Here is a 13,118-nt window from a genome sequence, read left to right on the forward strand (position 1 = left end):
TTTATTTATTTTATCTTCTTGGTTGGATATTCAACTCTTTGGTTCAATACCTGTTTCTTTTCTTGAGATGTCATCTTTTTTTGTGTTGAAAATTAATTTTGTTGGTTGAAAATTTATTTATTTGGTTAATATTTCTATGTTTTCAGGAAGCTTGTCTTTTTTGCTCCATCAATTCAATATATTCGAAGACATTTTGTTTATTGTTCAAAAAATATTTCTTTGCTGAAAATTGAATTAACTGGTTGAAAAATAAACTGTTTTGTATAAAGCTTGTCCTTTTGGTTACAAAATTCAACAGTTTGGATGCAATTTTTTTTGTTTATTATACTATTAAGCCATTTTCCTTTCAGGGTAGGTGTAACTCAGTCACTTGTATTGAATGCATTAAAAAAAATTAAACTCTTGTTAAAAACTGTTGAGTCAAACTTTATAAAATTTTCGAAAATTCGTCTGCTTTGGTAGAAAATTAATCTTTTTAGCTGAAAATTCAACACTTTTATTAAAATTTATGTATTTTCTTGAGAATTTATTTATTTTTAGTAAAAATTATTCTTCTGCGTTGAAAATACATTTTTTTTGTTTGGAAATTCATTTCTTTGGTTAAAATTGAAGGATTTTGCAGAAATTTCATTTTTGGTCTAGAAAACTAAACATTTTGGATGACATTCTCTTTATCTCTGAAAAATCTTTTCTGGTTTAAAATTCAACGCGTGTTCAAAATTCTTCTTTTTGAATGAAATGTTAATAATTTGGATTAAAATTCAACAGTTTTGTATCAAACCTTTTTTGGCCTAAGAATTCAACACTTTGGATGCAGATTTCTTTTGTTTAGATTGAGAAATCTTGCCTGGTAGAAAATTAAACTCTTGTTAAAAACTATTGAGTCAAAATTTTATACCATTTTAGAAAAAAACCTATTTTGTTAGAAAATTAATCTTTTTAGCTGAAAATTAAAATCTTTGGTTTTATGCATGATTTTTAAAATTAATCTTCTGTGTTAGAATTCATCTTTATGGTTCAATATTAACCTATTTGGTTGAAAATTCAACTGCTTTGTAGAAAGCTCATCCTTTTTGTTAAAATCGTAACTATTTTTGTTGAAAATTAATCTGTTTTGGTTAAGGATTCAACCATTTTATCTAAAATTCGTACTTTCTTCAATTCAACTCTTTTTGATTTCAAATAAAAATATTTTCTTGCTAAAAAAATCAACCATTACATTTTTTTATGAGAATTTATTATTTTTCATTAAAAATTGAAATACTTGGTTGCAATTTGAACTAGTTTATCGAATACAAAAAATAGATTCAGCTCCCGTTACCCTCATAATCAGAAATTAGGACCATTCTGGGGTCGGCTGTGATTCATTGAGATTAGAGACTTATTTAAGCAAGTTAGAGAAGAATTTCAAAAATATTTTTCAATTAAAAATAAAGAAATAGTGACATTAAAGGATAATCGTGAGAAAATAGTGCCTTTGGCGTTATTTTTTCTAAATAATTGTAAAACAGTGTTGAAACTAAAACAAAAAGTGCAAAATATTGTGAATAGTGTGGGGAGTCGTAGGCTTAAAATTGGTTTCTGGAAAAAGAGTATGGGCGACAAAGCGTATGAAAAGCTTTATAGTTGCATCATATGAAGATAACCCAGATTGGGTCGAGAAATCAGGAAGCTGATCTAACTCGTGAAACCTCTTAAGATCAAAAGATTTCTTTCACCTCACTTGAACGTTTTAAATTTTCGATCACTTCCTGTTCCATGTCGAACCTTTGTCAGCAAAGAAGATTCGAATTACAAACGTTTACTTCGCACTAAAAATGAACTGAAACGAGCTTCAATCGTCGATTCCAACATCAAAGAGAAGAAAAGGACAATTAGATTCCTAATAAGTACTTGAAAGGGATTCCTTTAAAACAGCCTCTTCAGCTTTTGTTAGATCAGGCTGGCCTCAGAACTTCATTTTCCAAATTCCCTGACTTTTCCCTGTTTTTGCAAAGCCTAATTTTTCATATTAAATTTGTTTTAAAAAAATCCTCTCCTTCGCTCCGCTGAGATTCGAATATGAGAACTACCAATTTCCGCTCAGGAGCTTTTCCCTTAAGCTACTGGAGAGATCGACAGAAGAATCCTTTTTCAGAAATACACACACTATTTTGCTCAGTGTTACGTGTTTAAATTTTTCAAGGAATCTGTATTATCATCAGAGAATAATAGAAATTCTTAACGTCTTTTCAGACTAGGCGGAGATATTAATTAAATGAAAAGCTTAAGGGAAAAACACCCGACCGGCAATCGGAAGTTCTGTGGTTTGATTCCCAACGAAGCGAAGGAGAACATCTTTCTTCAGAAAAAATTTAATTACAAAATTTTTTAATACATAGCTCCATCCAGTCTGAATAGAAGTTAAGAATTTCTGTTATTCTCCGATCATAATACAGATTCCTTGAATAATTTTTTATTTTCCCTGACCATTGATATTATTTAAGATGGGGAAATGAAGATGAGAAGGAAGGAGAAAAGGGGAATTGACGAAGGAAAATTGAGGGTAAATGAGAGGTGGCGGAGTTAGGGAAAATGAAAGAAAGGTATGTGAGGGAAATAAGCGGAAGAGAAGTAGGTTAAATGAGGAGAAATGAAAGAAGGGAAAGTAGATTAACAGAGTGGAAGTAATGGGAGACAAAATTTAGGAAGTGAGGAGAAATTATAGGAGAAGAAGCTGGGAAAGTAAGGGAAAATTATAGGAGAAGAAGTGGGGATAGTGAGGGAAAATTATAGGAGAAGAAGTAGGAAAAGTTAGGGGAAGTTGTGGAAGAAGATGTTGGGAAAGTGACAGGAAACTATGAAATGTAAATTTGGACAAGTGAAGGAAAATGAATAGCTCTTGAAAATTCCTTAGAATTTTTAAAAATAACTTTTAACGCTCTTAAAAATCTTTTTACACATAATTAACAATCTTAAAAATCGTTCAAAATACCTTCAAATTAAAATCCCTTGAAGTCTTTGCTGTTTTGGAAAATGCCCTGAAATCTTTTAAAATATCCTAAAATATTAATCAAAGAATTGGAATCCCATTAAATTACTGAAATAAATTTAAAATAGCTCGAAATCTGTTTAAATACCTTACAATATTTCATATCCTTTGAAACTTTTTACAGCTCTTAAAAATTGTTTGGAACTTTTAAAAATATCCTAACATCGTAAAAATCCTTTGTAATGCCTTCAAATGATTAAAATAAATCAGATATTTAAGAACATTTTTGAATACCATAATATATTTTAAACCAGTTAAAATCTTTTGTCAGCCCTTGAAGCATTTTAAAAACCTTTAAAATAACATAGAAAATTTTTTAAAATACGTAAAATCCCTCAAATCTTTTGAAATACCTTTAAGTTAATGAAATCTCTTTAAAATGCCTTCCAATCAAATGCAATACCGCAATATTGTTGAGATCCATTGAAATATTCTAAATTTTTTAAAAAATATTTAAAGGTCTTTGAAATTTCCGGGAATTTTCAAAAATACCGTGAAATTTTTAAAATCCATTGAAATAGCGTCAACTCATCGAAATCGATTAAAAAAATTCCTTGGAATCTATACAAATGTTTTAAAATGTTTCAAATTATTTAAAATATTTCGAAATTCATTAACACTTTGCAAGGCTTTTGAAAATTCCCTGGAATTTTTTTAAATATCCTAAAGTCTTTAAAATCTTTGGTATTATCCTCCAATTTTTTGCATCTATTAAAAACTCATTGAAATCTTTTAAAATACCCAAAAACTATTTAAATCCCTTAAAATCTTTCGAAATCCCTTGAAACTTTTTAAAGCTCTTGAAAATTCTTTGGAATTTTTAGGAATAGCTTAAAGTCCTTAAAATCCTTTGGTACCCCTTCAAACTATGGAAATTTACTGAAGATTGTTAGGAATACTTTAGAATATACAAGAATATTTGAAACCCGATAAAACTTTTCGAAATCCTTTCAAACCTTTTAAAGCTCTTGGAAAGTCATTAAACTATTTAAAATACTCTAAAGTCTTAAGAATCCTTCAGAATAACTTTAATTAAAGCTCTTTGGAAATCCTTAATACCTTTTAAAATTCTTGAAAATTCGTTTGAATTTTGAAAATATCCTAAAATCTTTCAAATCCTTTGAAAAATCCTCAAATTATTTAAATCTATTAAAAATTCCTTAGAATCTTTGGAAATATTGTGCAATATTTCAAATCCTTTGAAATCTTTCGAAATCTTTTGATACGTTTTAAAGCTCTTGAAAATACCTTTTTCTGAACTATCACGTAATGTTGACATCTACGTAATAAATATAATCAGAAACAAACTCTCGTTTTCAGCCCCCCCCCCCCCGTATTCAGCCTACATAGAACTGCTGGCCCACGCTTATACTCAGAGGACACGGCAAGAGCGGTTGCGACTCTCGACTCGGAAGGGCTAAAATGCGCGAGTACTCAATGGAGTATATTGCACAATATTATGTATCCCAGTTGGAAACGGCTCAGGTAGCCCTGACTGTTTACGCTCTGATTACGCTGATTAATCGTCTTTTCATTTTTAAATGTTTCATAGTTTTAAAAACAATCTTCTTTTTAGAACGCCTATTTCGTAATCTTTACAGCAAGTTCGGTGAAAATATAGGATGACTATAAATTTCAGTAGCGCTCTTTACACCTACTGTGGTTAACCAACGACTCTCGTATCGAGTCCCTTGTAGTCAGATTAAAAGCGCCTGGGGCACGATATGGTGATAAATGATACGCTCCTGAGGGGTTATCCGCTGCGATTAATCGCTGTATGGAATTATAATAATATGAGAAAATTGGATTGCAAGGAGATCGTTATTCTGTCTACGGGGAAATTTTAAAAAGACTTGTAAATCCTCTCAAAGCAATTCATTTTAAAGATAAAGCAGATTCATAAGTTAAGTTTGAGATTTACTACCCTTATGGTTCAGAATTTTAATACTTGTGTGAGGATGTAAGAAAAGAAATATGAGAAGAAACAAAATTTGTAATGTTAAGTTTAAAAATATTTTGAAATCGTAATTAATAATTTTTAATTGAAAGCGTGGGACATAAATAAAAATTGAAGGGTTCTGTATTTAAAAAGTTACAAATCGAACTTTAGGTAAGATAAAATTCTTAAAGCAGGACAAGATTTTTAATAGAGTGAAAATTAGAAAAAGGACCTCGTAAAATTTCCCTGCCCTAATCCCTCTACTTTCCTCTCTAATCATTCCAACTCTTTCCTTACTTCCCCATCCCCGTTGTCCCTTACTTCCCCTAATGCCCCTTTTATCATTTCCCCACACCACCACTTATCATCGTCATTTCTGAGTACTTCCCCACCACACTACACCTAAATATCCCTTTCTTCCTTTCCCTACTAACCCCACTTCCTCTACATATATTTCCTCTACTTCCCCTCGGATAATTTATCGCTACTATCTCTCCCGTCATTTCCCTTTACTTTCAATACTTTCCCTTCCTTTATTTTCTCTACTTCCCCTCCTATCATTTCCCCACACTTCCCCTACTTGTGATCCTCATTTCTCGGTGCTTCCCCACCGCACTACGCTTAACTCCCCATCCCTTTATTTCCCTATTTATCCCACTTTCCCTAACCACATTTCCTCTACTTCCCTTCCCCTAATTTATCCCTACTAACTCTCCCATCATTTCACTTTACTTTCAGTACTTCCCCTTCTTATATTTTCCCTACTTCCCCACCCCTGATTTTCGCTCAATTCCCCTGCTACCCCACCAATAATTCCTCAACACTTCCCTTTCTTGGAAAAAAGTAGGGTGGACGCACGAACTGATGTACTGTGGGACTGTAAAACCCTAAAAATAGAATAATTACAGATTAAAATTTTGAAAAATGGATCATAGCATTCCAAAGGAATTGAAACTGTCTTATTTTTAATCGAAAGCGTTTAAAATCAAATAACTAAAGATTGAAAATTTTTGAAATTAAATAATTTTCAACGCAAAGCAATTAAAATTTGACATTTTGAAATTAAATTGTTCAGTCACAGCTACTAAAATTCTAAAATTTCAAACCGTTATTACAAACTAAGCATGATTATTTAATATTAAAATTAAAAAGCTAAATTTTTCTGAGATAAAAAAAAAATCGCCGTCATTTTCACCATTTAAAATGAAAAAGTTTTGATTATAAATCTTAAAAATTTAATTACTTTGAATAAACATCGAAATTGAAAATTAATTTGATATGGCAAATATCAAAAATAAAAGAATTTCTACTACGGAACATTGAAATTAAACGAATCTTTTAAAATGAAAATTAAAAAAAATATATAATTATAAATTTCAAAATCAAAACGCATAAAAAGAAAAACTTTAATACTTAGCCAAAATTTTAAATTAAATAATACAAAACAAAATTGCAACATATGATTCCAATGTTTGAAATTGCACAAATTAAAGCTTTCTTTTTCTAAGTTCGTTTTTTCAGCTTGAGTTCAAAACTAAAATATTTTGGAACATTTTGGAATGAAAAATGCAATTTTTAATCCGTAATTCTAAATCTTCACATTTTGTAAAGCTTCTATTAAGGAAACTATTGTATTAATTTTTCATTACTTCGAATTTATTCTGAAAGCATTTCATTCCAAATTATTTAATTATAAATCCTTTAAACTGAAACTTGCGCAAATACCGAATCTTTTAATTTAATATTGCACGATTTCGAAAACTTTGAAATATTATACAATTCTATTGGGTTTGAAATTAAAATCAGACAGTTTTGAATAATTAAATCTAAAATTATTACACTAAAAACTGATTATCAAGGCTTTCAATATGCAATGAAGCCACATTTCCAAATTTTTTATTTTTTATTCAAAACGTAAAAAAAAATCGAATAAAATTTTATCGAACTTAGCTTAGGATGAAAGAGGACTTTAATGTCAATGTCTCAAAAATCAGACAATTATTTAAACCTTTTGTAAAATTAAAATCATTGTTTTAAGATCAAACAAAAGTCCGCTCCCAAGTTGAAGTGTTTCTTAATACTCTCAAACTGAGATATTAAGTATCTAAATACGGTTGAACACATTTTTAATAATAATTAAATAGAATAAATATAAGAATATATAATAATATAAATAATTAAATAACTCAGTTACGAGAATGATGTACGAAAATGAAAAATTTTGATTCAGACAAATTATCCTGTTCGAAGAAAATCAAAATTAAAGATCACGATATCACGGTATAAGACATTTTTTGTAAAAATCTGAAAAAAAGAAAATATATTTTTTATAAATGATACGAATTGCAAGAAACATAAATGCTAAAAGTTTGACAAAATTTTTGCGGATTTTTAATTGTAACTAAAATTTGGTTCAACTTTTTTATCATATCAGGTAAATTAAACATTTAGAAAGCTTTGGTCAATAACATTTTTATTCCAGAGCTATGAAATGTAAACATCAAAGGTAGCCAAAATGAAAACAGTACAAGGAAAAACAAATATGCAAAAATATGTGTGTGTTGGTGTGTGTGTGTGTGTGTGTGTGTGTGTGTGTGTGTGTGTGTGTGTGTGTGTGTGTGTGTGTGTGTGTGTGTGTGTGTGTGTGTGTGTGTGTGTGTGTGTGTGTGTGTGTGTGTGTGTGTGTGTGTGTGTGTGATAAAGGTAACAGGATGCCATCAGACCGAAAAAATTAATTAATTTTTATTAGAAGTAGTTTATTGCAGCCATCCAGGCTTTTAATAAGCTTTTAATGAAGAATGTTATGTAAAAATAAAAAAACTTACCTAATAACGCCTGGAAGAGTCGGCTCTTGAAGATTCTGATGACACGTTCGATCGCTAATCGGAGTTGTTTATCCTGAGGCCTAGTTAATTTAGCGTGGTAATCTTCTAGCAACTCCAGTGCTCGATGAGCTTCTGTAATCACAATTAAAATTGCAATTTTATGTGAAATTGTTATAAAAAATTTAATTAACACAATTCTGACAATTCAAATTGGAATGTCAGAAAAAACAAAACAGAGTCAGAGCATTTTTTCAAAACTAAAGTTGAAGCTTATTTTACTATTTTAAAAAAAAATGAGTTCATCTTTTTTGGCTGTAATTTCATTTACTTCGTTGAAAGTGTAACTACTTTGAATGAAAATCATTTTTTTGGATGATTCATAATTTTATTTTAAAATCCTTTTTTTTACAATTGAACTACTTTGTTGATAATTTATTTTTTTTAGTAAAAATGAATTTTTTTAACTTGTCGATTAATTAATTAACTTTTAATTTTATTCAATATTTCATGCTTGGTTAAAAATTCATTTTCTTCAATTAGAAATTCTTGCAGTTTGTTAGAAATTAATCTCTTTTTCGTAGAAAATTAATCTTATTGGTCGAAAATTTCTATTTTTTGTAGAAAACTCATTTCTTTTTGAAAATGTAACTATAAGGTTGAAAATTGCTTAAAAATTCAAATGTTTGTAAAAATGTATGTGTTTTGTTATACAATAATCTTTATTCATTGAAAATTAATTGTCTTGGTTGAAAATGTATTATTTTGATTGATGCTTCATTTTTGTGTTTAAAAATTATTGTTTTAATAGAAAATTAATTTTTAAACAAAAAATGAACTATTACTTTTTTTGACAAAAATATAACATTTTTATATAAATTTAATCTTCATGATTGAAAATTCATCTATTTGGTTTTATATGTGATAAAAAAAACTAAGCAAGATACGAAGATAGATTAATCGACAAAAATTGGGCACCTAAAAAAGATCTAAAAATTTGTCAGTAATTATGATGTATTTATATTTAATATAAAAATGTTGAACGTAATGTAGAAAAGTTCAAATTCTGAAAAAATCAAGTGCGAAACACGATATATGGGATGAAAATGTGTTTTCTGAAGCCGAAAGAGCTTTAACAAAAGATATTTCACAATCAGGAAACTACTGTTGTTGATCCGTTGCCCTTCAATTTAAAAATATCTGTGCAAAAATTTGGGAGAGATGCAAAGACAGAGCGCAAAGTGCAACACCCAACAGTAGCGCGCACTAGGTGCGCTGAAACTTACGACCGAGGGTCTTTTAACAAAAGAGGATTCACAATCACAAAATAACAGTGGTGAATGTTTTGAGTTTTAAATTTAAAAAGTCCGTGCACGAATGTGGGAAAAATACAAAGACCGAGCGCGAAGCGCGAGGTAAATACATAATCGATCGCTAAGCGCGAGAACCAACAGTCTTGTCCCCCAGACGCGCTCAAACTTGCAAGATTATGTTTTCGTGAATGATAACTTTTTTAAAGATACTTGCACCTTCTGTTTTTTGCTAAACTATAATCTTGTTTCGGCTAACAATTGAAAAATGTTTTAAACATTTAAAAGTTTTCAAATAATGAAAAATACATGAGAATAGTAATGCTAGAGTCTTAAGAAGACCGAAAAGTAGGAGGTTCTTTAATAGTAATTTTTGTGAATCAAAATCTATCTACTGATAAAAATGCATTATAAAAGAATTTCATAATATGAACATTTTTTAATTCTATTGTCTATCTATTCTTCAATTTTTTATCTTCTTAACTTTTTTTCTGATACATTTTTATCAAAAAAATATGCAGAAATGAAGGTAAGTGAGAGTAAGGAAGTGATGAAAAGTAGGAAAGTAAAGGAAGTCTTCAAAGGAGAATTAGAAGAAATGAAGGAAAAGAAAGTGTAGGAAGTGAAATTTAGTAGGAAGAATTGAGGAGTTGGGAAAGGAGAGTGAATAGAAGCAGGGAAGTGACTGGCGTGGACGGGAAGTAAAAGAAGAGAGGGATTGGGAATGGTGAGTGTGCACAAGGGTGATGACGGAAGGGTCAGTAAGAGAAGTGAGGAGAGTGGAACAAAGTGAGAGAAATGTAGAGCAACGGAGGGAAAGTGAACGGACAAGAAGTGAACTGCGGGGTGAGAAAGTATGGAAAGAGGAAATGAAGAGGAGTGAGGGGTAGTAAAGAGAACTGAGGGTTAGAAAAGGGAAGTACCAGGGTAAGTATAGGGAAGGGAAGGAAGTATTACCGAAATGGAAGCGAGAGAAGAAAAAGTAGGGGAAGTGGGAAGGAACAAATTAGAGAAAATTGAGGTGTGAGTGAAATTATTTTGAGTACGGTAAGAGAAGTGACAGAAGGCAAAATAGGAGCCTCGATGACATGGGACCTATAATATAGTGAAGTAGAGGAACTGAGTGGAAGTGTTGGAAGAAAGTCGAAAAGGTATATTAGGTAAGGGGATAGGGCACAGGGGATTAGGAAAGGGAGGTGTAGGAGAAGTGAGGGTAAGTGAGGGGACGGGGGAGTATTTGACGGGAGGAATAGTGAAGGGAAGTGAGCAGGGAAGTATAAAGAAAGGAAGGGAGTAATATGAGAATGGAAAAAAGGATTCGTGAAACAGGAGAAGTAAGAAGAAAAATTTAAGAAAAATTGTGGTGTAGGGGAAATGAGTGTGATAAGGGTAAGGGAAGTGAGAGTAGGCGAAGTAGGTGACATGAGGAGAGGAGCTCTATAAAAGGAAGAAGTAGAGGAACGGAGAGCAAGTGAAGGGGGGAGATCGGAGAGGAACAGTAGGTAAGGGGAAAACTAGGGGATGTGTGTTAAGTGAGAGGATTGAGATTATTGGAGGGTAGTGGAAGTAGGCGAAAGGAGTAGGAAGAGTAGAGCAAATCTATAAGAAAGACATTTGAATGGCTTAAGTAGCGTCTTTATAGGCTACAAAACCCTTTTTCGCAGCTGCTAAAAATCAAAGAGTAAACGTTATAGGTCAAAGTTTATTTGTCACAGGGATGGACTAAAGGTCAGAGGTCAAATATCGAAGAAGCTCTCTCTCTCTCTTTCTTTATACTCGATGGAAAAAACGACTTAAACTTATAGAAAAGAGTTTTTAATGGGAAAATTTAAATCAAAACTGAAATTGTTTTGGTTTTAGTGCTAGATATTGTGGTCAAATCGAAGAGATTTCCCAGGCCTTTAGGCTTATAGCGCTTCATACCACTCGTCGTTGAGCCTTTATTAAATTTACCTCCAATAAGCAGGTTACGAGGGAAGCTACTGCACCAAAGCAATATGGCGTGGAGGTATGCAATTTAGAGATATAATCTGGCGCGATAGCGAACTCTAAAGGTAGGGGAGGACGAGAGGTGGGGACGAGAAATTGAAAATAGCACCGTTCATAAAAGATCGGATTGCGTATGAATAAAGAGAGAGTTTAATCCGGAACTGGTTAGGGAGGCTGGATAGAACGGAATGAGATGCAAAGCACAGAAATTTTATTGAAAAAAATAATTACAAAATTAAAAAAGACTACACTTGTGTATACATATATATCGTGAATATAGTGAGAAAGAAGTAATTGAAATGTTATCATTTTACACAGAATCCAATTCACGAGGACAGTGATTAAAATTTCAGAAATCACAGCGCTAAAAGAGTTTAAAAAAAGCGGAGATTAGAGCAATTTTTTAACGAAAAATGGGGAACATATAGAAAAGATGAAACATTTATTTTAACTTTCATAAAAAAGGAAAAAATCTTTTCATATGAAATTATATAGTTTTCAAATAATGTCAAATGCTTTTTAAGTTATTTCTGCCAATAAAAAAGTTAGAGTTTTAAATTCATTTAAAAAAAAACTATTTACAGATGCATAATGACAAATTTTTAAATAATAAAAGGTCTAAAAATGTTTGAAATGAAATCTCTTGAAATTCATTAATTTCCGAATAATGAAATTCCCAATAAAATTTTTCCAATTTGATCAATTAAAACATTTTTTTCTAATAAATATTATTTATTTATTAAAAACACAATGATGAAATATTTTGATTGAAGAAATTTATTGTAATGATTCTAGTTTCTTGAACTATTGTTTAAATTTAAAAAATAATCATTTGATCAAAATTGCATAAAAATAAATATCAAAAATGGAGCGCAAAAAAATTTTCCATAATTTTATCTGAACCTAATAAAATTTTCCAAAAAAATTTTTCGGGGCTCAATTCATCACAGATTTATCTCGAAATTTCTTCAAATTTTTTGTTGTAAGTTAAAAATGTAATTTTCGAGACCATTTTTTGTAATTAAATAAAAAATAATATGCACTTTCCCAAACCAAACTTTTTATCTAAAAATATATTTGTTCAAGTAATGTTATTTTAAATTCAAACAATAATTTTTTTAAACTTTGAACATTAAAAGAAAATTTGCTATGATCAAAATATTTAATTATTGTACTTTTAATAAATAAAGACTATTTATTTAACAACAATATTTTTAATTGTGTAAAATTTGGAAATTTATAATTCTAGATTTTTTAGTTCAAATATTTTATATTCTGAAATATTCTGTCGGAAATTTTATTATTAGGGAATTTTCAAATTCAAGAATTTTACAGTGCCGGGAATTTTATTTTTCTGGATTTTTCAGTCTTCCCTATAAATCTTTTGCAATCCCTTCGTTAGAAATTAAATTCAAATTATTCATTAAATTTAGTTAATGAAAACCCGTTGATTTAAAATGCATGTGAATTAAGCGCGCGCTCACGTCCTTAGGTTTTTATTTTGTAATATTAAAAACAATATATTTAAAAATCCATTAAAAAAATCTATAATATTGAGCGTTATACATTTTTGTCTAAACGAAATCCCTTAGAATCCTTTGCAATTTTTAGAAAATAATTTAAAATCCTTCAAAATTTGTCGAATTCTTATATATATACCTAAAAAATTGTTGATATCGATGGAAATACCTTGAAATAGAATGTATTTCATTCTCTAAAATTCTCTAAAAATTTGTTACAATCCCTTAATGTACATGGAAAGTATTGGTGATCCAGGAAATCTATTAAAATATGTAGAAATAATTTAGAATTCCATCAATAAAAATTAAATTAAATTTCTCGAGAAAACCCGTTTAAATAAAATGCTCGAGTGCAAAGAGCGCACTTCAGTGTCACTGGATTTTTATTTTCTAATATTAAAAACATAAACTATTAAAAATTCCATAATATTAGATTTTGAAACAAGCCTAAATTTGTACAGCTGTTAAAAGATGGTTTTTAGTAATTTTTCAAAATTGTTTAAATTC

At 30.0% G+C, this 13,118-nt stretch overlaps 1 protein-coding gene across 4 annotated transcripts in view; it reads right to left on the bottom strand.

Annotated features, from left to right (window-relative positions):
- The window catches only part of LOC117182287 (disks large 1 tumor suppressor protein-like), a 398,897-nt gene that overhangs the window by 18,966 nt on the left and 366,813 nt on the right, over nucleotides 1–13,118 (bottom strand). For all 4 annotated transcript variants that reach the window (XM_033375412.1, XM_033375411.1, XM_033375409.1 and 1 more), the window contains one exon: nucleotides 7,796–7,927. In XM_033375412.1, coding sequence (XP_033231303.1) covers nucleotides 7,796–7,927 — 132 coding nt within the window. The remainder of the gene's footprint in view (nucleotides 1–7,795; nucleotides 7,928–13,118) is intronic.

This window comes from Belonocnema kinseyi, chromosome 10 (assembly GCF_010883055.1).
Source record: "Belonocnema kinseyi isolate 2016_QV_RU_SX_M_011 chromosome 10, B_treatae_v1, whole genome shotgun sequence".
Taxonomy (NCBI): Eukaryota; Metazoa; Arthropoda; class Insecta; order Hymenoptera; family Cynipidae; genus Belonocnema; species Belonocnema kinseyi.